The 13,116-nt window shown below is 45.0% G+C and overlaps 1 protein-coding gene across 1 annotated transcript; it reads left to right on the forward strand.

Annotated features, from left to right (window-relative positions):
* Positions 1 to 1,009: 1,009 nt before the first annotated feature.
* Positions 1,010 to 9,320, forward strand: LOC147892421 (vacuolar protein sorting-associated protein 60.2-like). The gene is made up of 8 exons (XM_087387082.1): positions 1,010 to 1,134; positions 1,248 to 1,359; positions 7,685 to 7,836; positions 7,980 to 8,073; positions 8,205 to 8,276; positions 8,501 to 8,612; positions 8,703 to 8,851; positions 9,130 to 9,320. Exons 1-8 carry the CDS (start codon positions 1,055 to 1,057, stop codon positions 9,181 to 9,183), a joined length of 825 nt encoding a protein of 274 aa, XP_087243208.1. The 5' UTR covers positions 1,010 to 1,054; the 3' UTR covers positions 9,184 to 9,320.
* The last annotated feature ends 3,796 nt before the right edge of the window (positions 9,321 to 13,116 follow it).

Raw genomic sequence — 13,116 nt, forward strand, 5'->3', positions numbered from 1 at the left:
ATCTACAAAATGCATGCAATCGCACTCTACTCAGCCAAGGTCAATCGAATTTCCCCATCTCACCTCTGTCACAAAATTCTCCTCTTCATAAAATCCATGCACTTATACTCCACGCTCTCTTCATAACCCATATGAATAATCCGCCGAATTCCACAGAGAGATACACAGGAAACCTCAATGCCCGTCGCACCTAACCAACAGACGCAAGACGTTCCATAGACGATACGCAGGAAACCTCAACCCCCATAGCACTTACCAACAGACGTAGGACGTATGCACTACAGTGCTCCAGCACACCCAACACCTACAACCTGACGATCTCACCACGCAGACAGAGTCATGACACGAACTAATAGAGGCGTAAACTAACAAACACCCACTTTGCAAGCTCGCATGCATGCAAAACGAAAACTGCAAGAAGCTTGAAGACCTTCAGAATCCACCATCTCGGTATCAACGTCTTCACAGCGTGACTTGCACAATGCATAAACAACCATCCCAAACTAATCGAACATGCAAAGACACAAGCAAGCTCTCCTTTTATATGCAAAACTACCTCGTGCCAGAGCAGATACAGATCTGCCTCTGACACGATCCTCCCCTCCATCAATCTGCGATATTGTGGAGAGCTGCAAGCCAAGAATGGCCGCCCTCTCCAAGAATAGCTGGCAAGACGCATGGTGCTCCATCACGAAGCTCAGCGGATCGTCTTCCTGCATCACCATGCCCCCGATCCTGCATCGTCGTCCTTGCCACGCCCGTCGAGCCACCAGACACCAAAAGCAGAAACACAATCAAAACCTCCTAATGAGTCCAAAGACTATTTCCTAATCAAACGCCCTAAAAAATGATGACCTAAAACTGACCCTAGCTATGCGTTTAACAACGGTCAACAAGACCCACATCAAACGATTTTCACGGACGGGCGCAATTAGACCACCCAAGTACAAACGAGTTGTACGCCACTCTAAATATAGGTTGCTTGAAGTCATCCATAATGCCACTTGATTAGGAGTTGCCAAGTGGCAACAACAAAGAAAGCACTCCCAACTTAATGCGTGTTTGGGAAGGTAATCTTTTGGGAAAAAGGAAGGAAGGAAGGAAGCTTCTACGGCTATTTTGTCAACTGTTTGTGTGAGTTGCCCGGACAACCATTCTTCTGGTACCTCTCGCGCTTTCAATTCCCTCTATCGATTTGGTTTTCACGAATTCGCTGTCACGTCTGAAGGTTCTCTTCACCCTTGCAGATCTCGTCAACTGATTCCGGGGCTTTTTGGCGTGCGGGTGACAATGAAAAGAGTGTTTGGAGTGAGGAAAGAGAAAGCGCCCCCTCCTACTGTCGAAGAAGCCAATGAACGGGTAAGATAGGCTTTGGTTGGCCATGCTCGAGCAATCGCATCCCGTTTATCAATTTTAGCTCCGATCAATATTAGACTTGGGAGTGATATTGCGTTAGAGTTTTTCAGTCAGATTGGGGTTGGTGGGAACTGTAGCCTCCCTGCATCCCTGATATTGGTATCGTGGAAGCAGTCGGGCAGATTTCTCCTTTCCTCGAGGGATTGTTTCTTTAGAATATTATAGCATAGGCTTTAGAGAAATATAATGGTGTGTGATCCTTTGAGGAAATCCCCAACCCAACCACGTCTCTTTAGAACTGTACTTAGGGCCAACCTTTCTGCCAACTGCATATTTACGGGATTTAGGCCTTGCTGCAGATACCTCAGCAACAATGAATAAATCTGTTGTTCTTAGTCCTTTCATCAATTCCTTTAATAAACAGATACGACTTCCAATATACGCGCCCTGTTGACAGAGATCATACCGTTGACATAAAACTGTTCACTCGACAACCTTGAAACTAACGCTTAGTAAATCCTCAATCGTTGTGAGTCTTGAAGTCTTTCTGAAATCTTTCACGAACTCCAACATCTGACCCAAAAAGTGAGCCAGGGTTTGCACATATTGGGGAAAAGATAATGATCTCCTCACATCGTGTCCAATGCATTAGATCCGTGAGTTGCAAAGAGTCTCACCCTTTCCTGAGAAACCTCCCAAACCATGGACTGACCTGGATCATTTGACTCCACCTCACTGCGGCCTCATCTAAAACTCCTTTTTGATGTCCACTCCAGTATCGTGACTCAGGACAGACAGTTGGAATATTATCATGCGACCTCTGCTGTTCCTGTTTATTAATTTGATATCTCATGGACCTCTACAAATGCTCAAGCCAAGCAAACAAATGAATAAACAGGAACAGCAGGTCTGAACCTCACATCCTGAGATGAATACTTAGCCTGGCCCTCTGATCAATGGCATAATGTTCATCCCTGGCAGAGTCCCTCATTTAAATAATATCAGATGCTTTTATTTAAGGTGGTGTCATACAAGCTAAAAGACAAAATAATTCACTACCCTTCATGTAAGGCCAAAAAATTAATCCACACAAAGTGTCAAAGTCACTTAAGACCCTCACAAAGAGACAAAAACCTAAACTTAGAACTCATTACGATGACCTAAACTACCACTTATCTTAACACTAGGCACCTATTAAGATCAATATTATCAATATCCCAATCCTCTCATCATCCCTTCCCACACACTTCTTCTTGCGTTCAGCCTCTATATGGTTTTCAATCTTATGAGTGACTATCGTGAGATTGAAACTGCACTATGTTGTGTTTTTACAGGATGAGTTTGGGAATGTTCCCAGATTCATTTAGGTATATACAACCTTCAGGTAGTCCTCCAATGCGTAGACATTGAGCATTAAAGCCCTTTTTTCCTGCTCTTGTACCTCTCTATATACTTCAATATTGATAATTTTATTGTCCATTGTTGCTGAGATTTTCTCTTTGATCGACTTGACCTGATTGGTAACCATGTCTTGTACTTTGGTTACCAAGTGTGGTGCAGGTGCTGCGTCCCTATGTATCTGTAGTACTTCTTGTATGATTTCTTGCTTGCCATTGTTCTCCATCTCCTTTACTTTCTTCCTGAGAGCTGCAACCACAAATCTGAGCTCCCGTACTTCCTGCTGTAGAAAGTATATCTGCTCCTGTGGGTCTGAGCTGATCATCCGCTTGTAATGCAATGTGTATGGGCTGGGTGTTTCTGCGATGTCGGAGTACGAGGGTTTACTGATAGGGGCTTTGGGAGCTCCATAGTGGCCTGTGAATAGCTGGGGGCCCTTTTGCTGTCTCTAACACCCCAGACTGAACCTGGGGATCAGCTCAGTCTGGGGGCTGAAGATAGGCTGTTCTTGTGCCTCTCTCATTGGCAGACGACCTGCGAAAAGAGACTGACCCCCTCCTGCGCGACCAAAGCTGCGAGCCGAGCTGCTGCTGTACAGACGCTGCCTCTGCGACCTGGCCCTGGATGCCGCCCTTTTCTGATGCGCTGCTGTACGCGAGGAGCTAGACGGGAGGCACGGGCGGAGAGAGAGAGAGAGAGAGAGAGGTCTTCAGGAGGCCTCACGGGCCTATGAGACATAATGCAAACACCAAAATTTGACTTACTACATCTGGATAACCAGAGAGTCGGTGGAGTGCATAACGCAGCTCCTCTTGAGTTATTATAAGCATAGCTATGCTCTAATACTATCTTAAAATGGCCTGAATACTATCAGTTTAAGGTTGAGAGTTTTTGGGTTTGGATTTGAAACATAGTTACTAGGGAACATGAACATTCCGGAAATTCGGGTGTTGGAACGGGAACGTTCCGGGAAGGGGGAACGGGGGAATGAGAATCGGAGCACCACGTCATACACTACACATCATCATGTGACATAAAACTATGTTAGAAAATGAAAGAAATTTACATTTAACAGCTTTAAACTTTGTATATAAGCTCTAAAATACTCATTTGAAATTTTCAAAGAGCTTTTTTTTTTTTTTTGGGGGGGGACGTTCCGGGGCAGTTCCGGTTCCGGCCTGCTTCCTGGAACGGCGTTCCAGAACACCATTCCTTGGTAACTATGATTTGAAATCCCTAATCAATGCTCGCCCATCCAAATAGACCGCCCATTTACCTGCTTTACGTGCTTCCTTCACTTAGCGAGTTCAGTGTCCTTTGTTTGAGCTGGGTTGAAGTGAGCTTCTCATCCTCATCTTGTGTGTTTGTCTGAGAATTTTATCTCTCGCTGCCCTCTCTCTGAAGTAAACCTGCACCTGTATTCCCTTTGAGTGTGATACTGTTTAGATAATTTTCATTCCATTCAACCGGTGGTATTTCCTTTGTGAGGCATGTGATTTTGTCTTCCGTGTATCCCTCCTCATCCCCAAGGCATCTATCTTGCGTAAGATCATCTTATTGTGTGCTCTGGTTTCCTACTCTTTTACTTCCATATAAAGGTCCGCTTTATTGACTTTTTCGCTGGCATTAGCAACCATTTCTTACCTGATTGAGCTCACTTGATCGATGATCATATCCTTAACCGTGTAGACAAGGATTGGTGCTGCATTACATTTGTGACCTCTGCAATGATTTCCTGCTTTCAACTACTTTCCATAGCTTGCACTTTTTTCCAAGGGCTGCTAGCTGAAGCTTGAGCTCTTTGATTTCTTGTTGCAGGTCTAAGATGATCCTTCATCTCTGGTATGCCTTTGCATAGGGGGTAGGTGTCGATAAGGCCACAATGGCTGTATACGGAGAGAGAGAGAGAGAGAGAGAGAGAGAGAGAATCTATTAATGTCCACGGGAGACCAACAGGTCTATGGGACAGCAAAAAGCCCATCTAGTACATCTGATTAGAGAGGGCTCATAGCAACTCCCACGGAGAGTGAAACTGTCATTTACTGAAATCATAATTGGCCATACATCAGTTTAAGACTAAGAGTCTTTTCGCTTTCATTTAAACTCCTTGATGAGTGCTATACCCTCCTAGTATACTTCCCATTTTCCTTCTTTCCTAGCAGCCTTGACCTGGATAATTCTGTTGCCTTATTCTTCAATTGGGCTTGTGTGAATTCCTTGGCTATCCATACGTTGGTCCCTTTCAGATTGTTGGAGAAGTTTCATCCGTAAATCCTGTGAGCTAAGCGTAATAATAGCATGTCCATCATCACCCCTCACCCTCACCGTCAACCTTCCATTCAATGGCGGGCATGGCTGCCTTGACATGTGCTAAAGTCTCACTAAAAGAGTTCTCTTCTTTGTACCAGTCTTTAGGGATCCCCCATATTCTAATCTTCAGTGCATTCTCACATCTAGCTTCATGTTCCCTGATCTCTTCTTGAATATCAGCTTTGTATCAACCTCCATGGTCACTTCCTTCTTAATTGTTTGTACTTCAGCATGAACCAGGTCTTTAACTATTAGTTGAGGGGTAGGGGGAGAGGCCTTATAAGACTGGGCAACCTCATCAATTACTGCCTGCTTCCCAGGTCCTTCGAGGACCTGAAATCTAGCTATCAAGTTGAATCATCAACTCTCTTACCCATTGCTGTAAATAAATTTTGTTTGGTCATGGTGCCAATAATGGGTTGACCCAATAATGGGTCGATTCTGCATACCGAGAGGGTGTCATGGCTGCCACTGTACCATATCGAGTCTTGTTGGTTGAGGTTGCTGAGAGAGAGAGAGAGATCAACATCCTCGGGAGGCCTCACGGGCCTATAGGACAAAAGTACACAAAAATAACTCATACAAGCCTTGAAGGGCTGAAGCAAAGGGCGCACTAGGGCCCTTGTTGAGTGCTATGCTAAGCTAAAGGGCTAAAGAGCTCAAACAAAACTCAAATACAAACCGAAAGCTGAGACTCAAAAGCCGAAACTTGGCACCGTGGTGGCTCTCCCATGGGCTGTGAGAATATTTAGGATCTACGTCTGTCGAGCTATCTCGTGTTGTATTGGAGGACGTGGTCTCCTCGATCTCTGGATCCAATGGGCTATGTCAAGAGTGACGCCTCGTCTTTGGTGGTCCCCTTTGAGGAGAGCTGAGATAGGCCAGGCCTTGATCGTGTGTGCTCTGATCACTCTCCGTGTTGTGTGTGGTTTTTGCGTCCTCGCTTGGTAGTGTTGTGTCGGCTCTCTCTGCTAATCCATGTTGCCCTCATATCAGCGAGCTCCTCCTCCATCCGACTATGTCCTGGAGCTGACCCAATTGCATAAAAATCTATGGCATGTCTTGTGCTCGGTCTGCCTCAATATCTTGTGGCGTGGTCAGCTATTCTTTGATCTGTTGCAATAGCGTCTCTTTGTGTCGTCGCATATCAATCAGATTGAGCCCTATGCAGACCTGGTCATGGAAGTGGATCAATTGTGAGAGTGGACGAAAGATGTGCCCCTCCTGAAAGAGGCAGTGCTATCATCCTCAGATCTCATTGTAGGCTAGGCAGATACATAGAAAATTCTCCTTTGTCTCGACCTCCCCCAATGTGCATAACCTGCAGATCCGTTGCTCTTTGGGTATACCTGCAACTCTCCCTGCCTATATCCTCAGCTCATGGGACGAGACCCACATCTGTCCAATGGTAATCCTCAGTGCATGTGAGATTCCTGTATTGGGGTCTGATGATGAGTCCATCCTCTGATACTCTCAAGAGATAGAATCAGATCTTGGTAGGGAACTCTGGTCCTCCATCTCCTGTAACCTCTTGATCAGGCGGGACAGTGGAACGGCAGTGTTGATGGCCTTTCGAAAGTTAGGCATAGACTTTCTGGCGTCTCGAGCTCGCCTTCTCAATGATAGATTGCAGGGTGAAGATGTGGTCTAGGGTGGAGTGCTGTCTTTGAAATCCTGCCTGCCCTAGAGCCCACTGCCCATGAGCCTCTGTGTGGCCATGGATCTCTCTAGTACCGATCTATAAATCTTGGCCAAAGTGTGGCCAATCATAAGAGGGTGGTAGTTCCCGGTGTCCATGGGGTCCCCTGCTTTGTGTATTGGTACAATGGTGGTAGTGCTCCAAGCAGGGGGGGGGGGGGGGTGAGAGAGAGAGAGAGAGAGAGAGAGAGAGAGAGAGAGAGGTGTCTTTCTATAGTCCTGGACTTGGACAATAAGCACTATGATTATGGGATAATTCTATTTAAGACGCGGCATCCAACATAAAAGCACATTTGTGTGGGGTGATACCATGCGGTAGTATAATAATGCCCTAACCTTGTTAGCCTATATCTAGAGCTCTAGTGCGCAGATTTACTAATGTGAGCACTCTAGAGCCATTTAGAGAAAGGGATCTAGCTTTACTAGAATTTGATTGTCTAGTAATGTTACAAGTAATGTACTCTTTGATGATTGGTTTGAACAGAGAAACTGGTCCAAGCAAGTGATGATGCCAGCTTTTAAGTGCATGGATGTCTGCTATGAATGCCCATCATAATTTCAATCTACATCATTGAGTTCTCACTATAGCATGTCCCTCGATAAAAATGTACAGCTCCAACTAAAGTTCACATGCATCAACAGCCACAATGTGGTTTTTGAAGATCTGATATAACTAATACTGAAACAGCTTTCAACAGCTTTCTTAAAATCATTGATCCTAATATTTCTTACTCTATGCAGCATTTCCTGGCAGTGCAAAAATCTATTTCAGGAACTCCTCTATTCTCTTTGAAATGCACTCAGGAACTTTGCTGTACTCTATGCAATTCGACTCTGTTTGTGTAGTATGTGCATTGATATACTCAATTCACATCAGGTTTTTGTTCAGTGCCATAATTAACTTTTGATTGGCTTGTCGTAGATAAATAAACGAGGAGACAGTGTTGATGAGAAGATTAAAAAACTTGATGCTGAGCTTGTCAAGTACAGAGAACAATTGAAAAGGACTAGACCAGGGCCTGCTCAAGAGGCTTTAAAATCTCGCGCCATGCGCATTTTGAAGCAGAAAAGGATGTGGGTGATTAAATTCCTGTTGTGACTTCTCCATGGGTCTAGTCATTTTTTGCATGGGCTATATGACCTAAATCAAGTGCTGAATGCATTGTTCTATGTAAGCACAGAAGTGAACTATGGTGATGCTTTCATCAATCTGTCAGGTATGAAGGCCAAAGGGACATGCTGTACAATCAGACTTTCAATCTTGATCAGGTTGCATTTGCGACAGAGGGAATCAAGGATGCGCAACAGACTGTAAGCATTATTTCATCATCGTTCATTGTGATCTTCAAAGTTCACACCCCATTTGCCTATTCCAAATAGACAGCAGGCTGGTTTATAAAGATGATGTGGGTTCTAATTTAAAGCTGCTAACTCTTTTACAGATGGCTGCTATGAAAGCAGCGAACAAGGATTTGAAGGGGACCTTGAAGACATTGAAGATTGATGATGTTGATGTAAGCAATCTGAGTTTTCTATTGGAAAACTAACAACCTGCAAGCTGATAAGAGAGAGATGATATGATTGTATGAAAGCCCGCTCGAGCTCCTACAGGATCCCTGGGACTGGAAACCGTATCAAAACGATAGTAGCTCCTTACATCCATCTGATGAGAGAGACAGAGAGACAGAGAGACAGAGAGACAGAGAGAGTCTGATGGCAGTCTGGTTGTGGTTAACAGAAAATGCAGGATGACATGATGGATCTCATGGATATGAGCACAGAAATACAAGAGTCATTGGGGCGGAGTTATAGTGTTCCAGATGACATTGATGAAGATGAGCTGTTGGGAGGTGATATAAATGTTGAACACTTTTGACAGAGCTGTAAATCTGAATTTTATTTTACTCACATTTATTGTCCTGTTTTGTTTCTTTTGCCAGAATTAGATGCACTAGAGGCAGATATGGGTACAGAGACAGAATCCAGTGGAGTGCCTGCATACCTTCAACCAGACAAGGAACCTGAATTAGATACAGAGTTTAATCTACCTCCTGCACCATCTGGGCAGACAACAGCTCCACAGGCTCAGGTGTGCATCTGATGAGAAATATATGCCCGTAGTACTGCATATTCATCTTGTGAGTCACTTGGCAGGTGCCACAACCATACACACATGCATGGGACATGTGCACACGAGAGAGAGAGAGAGAGAGAGAGAGAGAGACAGAGAGAGAGAGAGAAGGGCAGGGGGAGGTCCCAGGAGGCAAGGTAAGCTTGTAGCAGATGCTCTAAAATGAGCATTGAAAAGAGCTTTTCCTGCTTGTTAATGAACCAAGGTGATGTTTTAAAGCTGTGTTTTGTATACAGGCTGCAGACGAATTTGGATTGCCAGCTGTTCCAAGGGCTTCACTTCGCACATAGGCCTGCAGCCTGCCCAGTCTTTTGTGTATCCTATGTAAAATTGTCTCCCAAGAAAATCTCAGGTTGTGGTGCATTCTTATTTGGTAGTGATCTAAAATGGTTCTTATGGATTTCCATGCTGAAATCATATTCCACTACTTACAGGTTCCCAGAGTTGGCTTGAATTAGTTGTACACTAAATTGTCTAGCATGGAATAAAATAACAAGATCTGCGTACCAAACAGTTTTAGTTATATGCAATTTAAATTCTTCCAATGCATGTCAAAAAAGGAGTAAGAGCGGAGAAACTGGAATATTACTATTAGTAAGTTTTTCCGACTTTGACATTGCTCATTTCATGGGGTTGCCCAAGTATGAATATATATGATATACTAGAATGTTGTGTAGAATGGGGCAGACCCATTGCACACTCATGGGAGTCCACCAGGGAGGGTTCAAGAGCAGTAGTAAGTTGTATGCATGAGTAAAAGGGAAAAATGGTATGGTCATGCCAAATTTAAACATTGAACCCATACGCCACTGTTTTAAGGTGCATTTGCTACATAACGTATGTTCAGTCTGCTCGCTTACTGGTGGAAGTGAAGCGGGATTGGATAGAAATCCACTAGGCATTTTTAAGGATATAATACTTTTTAACTTCAAAATGCTGTTGTTATATCTGCATGTTTAGGATAAGACTAAAATCAACCCAATTTTTCTAGGACATCAATACAGGAAAAAAAATATGACCTTTGTCTTTCTTTCTCTCTCTCTCTCTACGAAATGTATCATACGGTTGGATCTACTCCAGCTCTTTTAGCTACGGACTTGGGGGGCGACCAGGAGTTCCCCACCAAGATCTAGTTCTGCCACAACCACTTTTTGACAGTATCAGAGGATGGAGTGATCATCAGACCCCAGTACCTAGAGGACAGAGGAGTTTCACGTGCATTGAGGATTGCCATTGGATAGATGTGGGTCTCATCCCATCAGCTAAGCATCGAGGTAGGGAAAGCTCTAGGCACACCCAGAGAGCATGCTAGAGGAGGTGGAGACAAAGGAACATTTCCTGTGTACCTGCCCAATCTATCATGAGATCTGGGGATGGTATCACTATCTCTTTTAGGAGGGGTGTGGCTTTGGAACCCTTTCTTGCTGATCCACTTCCATATCGTTCGTTGGAAGTATCCTTGGGTCCACTGTCTATCTTAGAATCTTCAACCTGATCTTAGTGAGCCCTTTGCTTTCAGTCCATAGCGGCTTGTATGAGTTACCTTTTTTATTGTACATTGTCTCATACCTGCGAGGCCTATGAGACACAACTCTCTTCATGGGGTTCTAATGATACACATATATTTGTCCATGCATTCCGTGCTTCTCCATCGGGTTTATTTCTCGCTTGATGTTCCCCGGTCTTGCACAACTAGATCTCTGATTCCCCCTTAGTTTCTGCATTCTCTCTCTCTCTCTCTCCCCCCGCCCCCCCCCCCCTCCCCTCTTCCCCCCCAACCTTTGTTGTGGCAGTTCTTGCTGTTGCGCCTTCCAAAAGCCCAATCGTGGCTTTTCTCCTTGCTGCGACTGTGTGCCGGAGGGCTGCTGCTTGTGCCGCCTGTGTGCCAAGCCTCTTCTTGGGGGCCCTTGCTGTCCGCGACCACCTCTAGCCCCTACAAGGGCTGCTGTAGGCCGCCAAGCCTCATTCAGAGGCTGTAACAGCAGCTACAGCAGCATGTGCAGCGCCATGCTACCCGGACGTCTCCCATGCCCTAGAAGCTGCTGCAGCAGCTTCAACACCAACTGTGCCTGCAAAGAAAGGCTCAATCGACAACCAAGAAAATCAAGAAACCAAGAATTTCGAGTTTCTCACCTGCTGCTGCCTTCTGGATCAACAAGGACCTGCAAAACGACTTAGTAGCTCCAAAAGCCAGGTCAAATTTCAAAGATATACCAAGGTGCAGCAAGAAAATTGTCAAAACATGTGAGAACAAGGTACACTAAGAGTTTGTTCTGAAAAAAGAGGGGTTTTTCAACTCATTTGTTTTGCACAACGCCTACACGAGGATGCGTAGAGGTAGGGATGCCACCTAAGGGCAGCTCTGATGTCATCACCCACTTCAATAAAACCTGCTTGGTTTTGATTGAAAAAATAGAAAATCTAGAAGGGACGAATGTGACCTTGCTAGCTGAAAAAGCACAAGTAGACAAGGTTTTATGTGAAGTGAAGAAGCAGGGAGTTAAGATGCAAGAGGAATGGAGGGGAAATAAGGCCAAAGAGAGGGATGGGAAAAGGAAAAAATAGCATGGGAAGTAGGAAGGGTTTGCCTCAAAGACAAACTGCAAGCCATGTCTATTGAAATACAGCAGCTCAAAGACACTAAGGGGACACCGGAAGGGGGATGCAAGATCATTGGTGAGCTGAAATTTGAGAATGAGAAGCTCAGCAGATTTGCAAGCAACCATGCGAGGAAAACGTGTTGAGTTTAGGTAGCAAATCATGAAAGGTAGCAAATCATGAAAGGGAAGGCAAGCATTCTTGCATGGAAAGAAGTGGTAAAAAAAGGCATAGTAGCACCCAAAAAGGAGCTCATGTCTGAAACTTTGGAGGAAGAAAAGAGGCGGAGAAGCAAAGCATTGAATGTGCTGGGTAGAGGCCTAACAGTAGGTAATATGCCCATGGTAGATGCTGAAGCCTTATTTGCCAAGATGGTGGTCAATCTTACTTGTGAAGCAGCTTGGAGAGTGGGTAAGGCAGATTCACCGACAAGGCCCATGGTATTGAAACTACAGACAGCCATATATAGATCCACTCTCAGGAGCATGAGGATTGCATTGAAGGGCACAAAGATTTTCTTAGATGATCATCTCACACACCTACAACAAAGAGCATAGGAGGGAGGGGATCGTAAGGGTAATAGCAGCAAGACAGGAAGGGAAATGAGCAGCCTAAAGAGACGACAAAGTGATAATCCGAGAGAGGGCAGATAGGGGTGAAAGGGAAGAGGGGTAACATATGACGGTGAGATGAGAGCATAGAACATGCTAAAGATGGCTGGTCTGACCAAGGGGGTTTCTCACAAACCTACACCTACAGAGACATGATTTTCTACATTGAGACACATGAGAGCCCTGAGAGGGAGCTGTCCACAGTGACATGACACCTGGTAGTTAGCATATAGGAGAGAGATGAGGAGTCAGCGTATAGGAGAGACAACAGGATACGGGGCTCGGGAGGAGTAGCAATTCCCTTCAGATCACATTTAACACCACTTATATCGGTGATATAGAGAGAGGAGCATGCACGACATATGTGGATACGTGTCCAACTATTGGATGCACGGCTGATCTTCATGGCGGCATGTTATTTTCCTCCAGATACATCAATCTACGCGCATGAGGTCACTACAGAGGGACACAGTCCATATATGATGTTCTCTAGGCAAGGGGACATCCTCCTCCTTGGTGATTTCAATGCGTACTCGAGATAGACAAGTGGGCCTGCTAGATTTTGCATCTGATTCCCTCATGGTATCAGAGCTAGATCCAGCAGAGCTTGTGATAGTGAGGAGCTTAGAAGATGCACCTACAGGTGACAGGGTATGGGCGACATGTATGTGAGTTGGGGGATGTCCATGACTTGATCATACATAATGGCCTCCAAAGATGGCCATCATTTGGCGGGCTAGAGGGACAAGCACAGTGGAGTATCTGATGGGTTCCATAGCCCTTGCATCGCGGATACACAACTTTATTGTGCCTCCTCTCCCCCTTGGCGCTAATAATTCATACCGGGATTTTAGCATCTCGGCTATTATGCCATCTATATGAAGAGCCCCTCCCATATCCGCCCATGTCCAGATCCAATTGGATGGCACCCTTGATCCCGTTTATATGAGTCACTTGGCCTGTGAGCTTCTAAGTTCACTTGCAGATGATGTAGACGTTGCCCATGCCTCGGAT

Source organism: Dipteris shenzhenensis, chromosome 16 (genome assembly GCF_047967505.1).
Source record: "Dipteris shenzhenensis isolate YYH24624 ecotype China chromosome 16, Dip_SZ_1.0, whole genome shotgun sequence".
Classification (NCBI taxonomy): Eukaryota; Viridiplantae; Streptophyta; class Polypodiopsida; order Gleicheniales; family Dipteridaceae; genus Dipteris; species Dipteris shenzhenensis.

What these genes read in the sequence shown, in the direction of transcription:
- LOC147892421 (XM_087387082.1), top strand. Translation starts at nt 1,055, where the DNA reads ATGCGTGTTTGGGAAGGTAATCTTTTGGGAAAAAGGAAGGAAGGAAGG. An exon ending in ATTTTGAAGCAGAAAAGGAT is followed by an intron (nt 7,837 to 7,979) that starts GTGGGTGATTAA and finishes TCAATCTGTCAG; the next exon opens with GTATGAAGGCCAAAGGGACA. An exon ending in CAACAGCTCCACAGGCTCAG is followed by an intron (nt 8,852 to 9,129) that starts GTGTGCATCTGA and finishes TTTTGTATACAG; the next exon opens with GCTGCAGACGAATTTGGATT.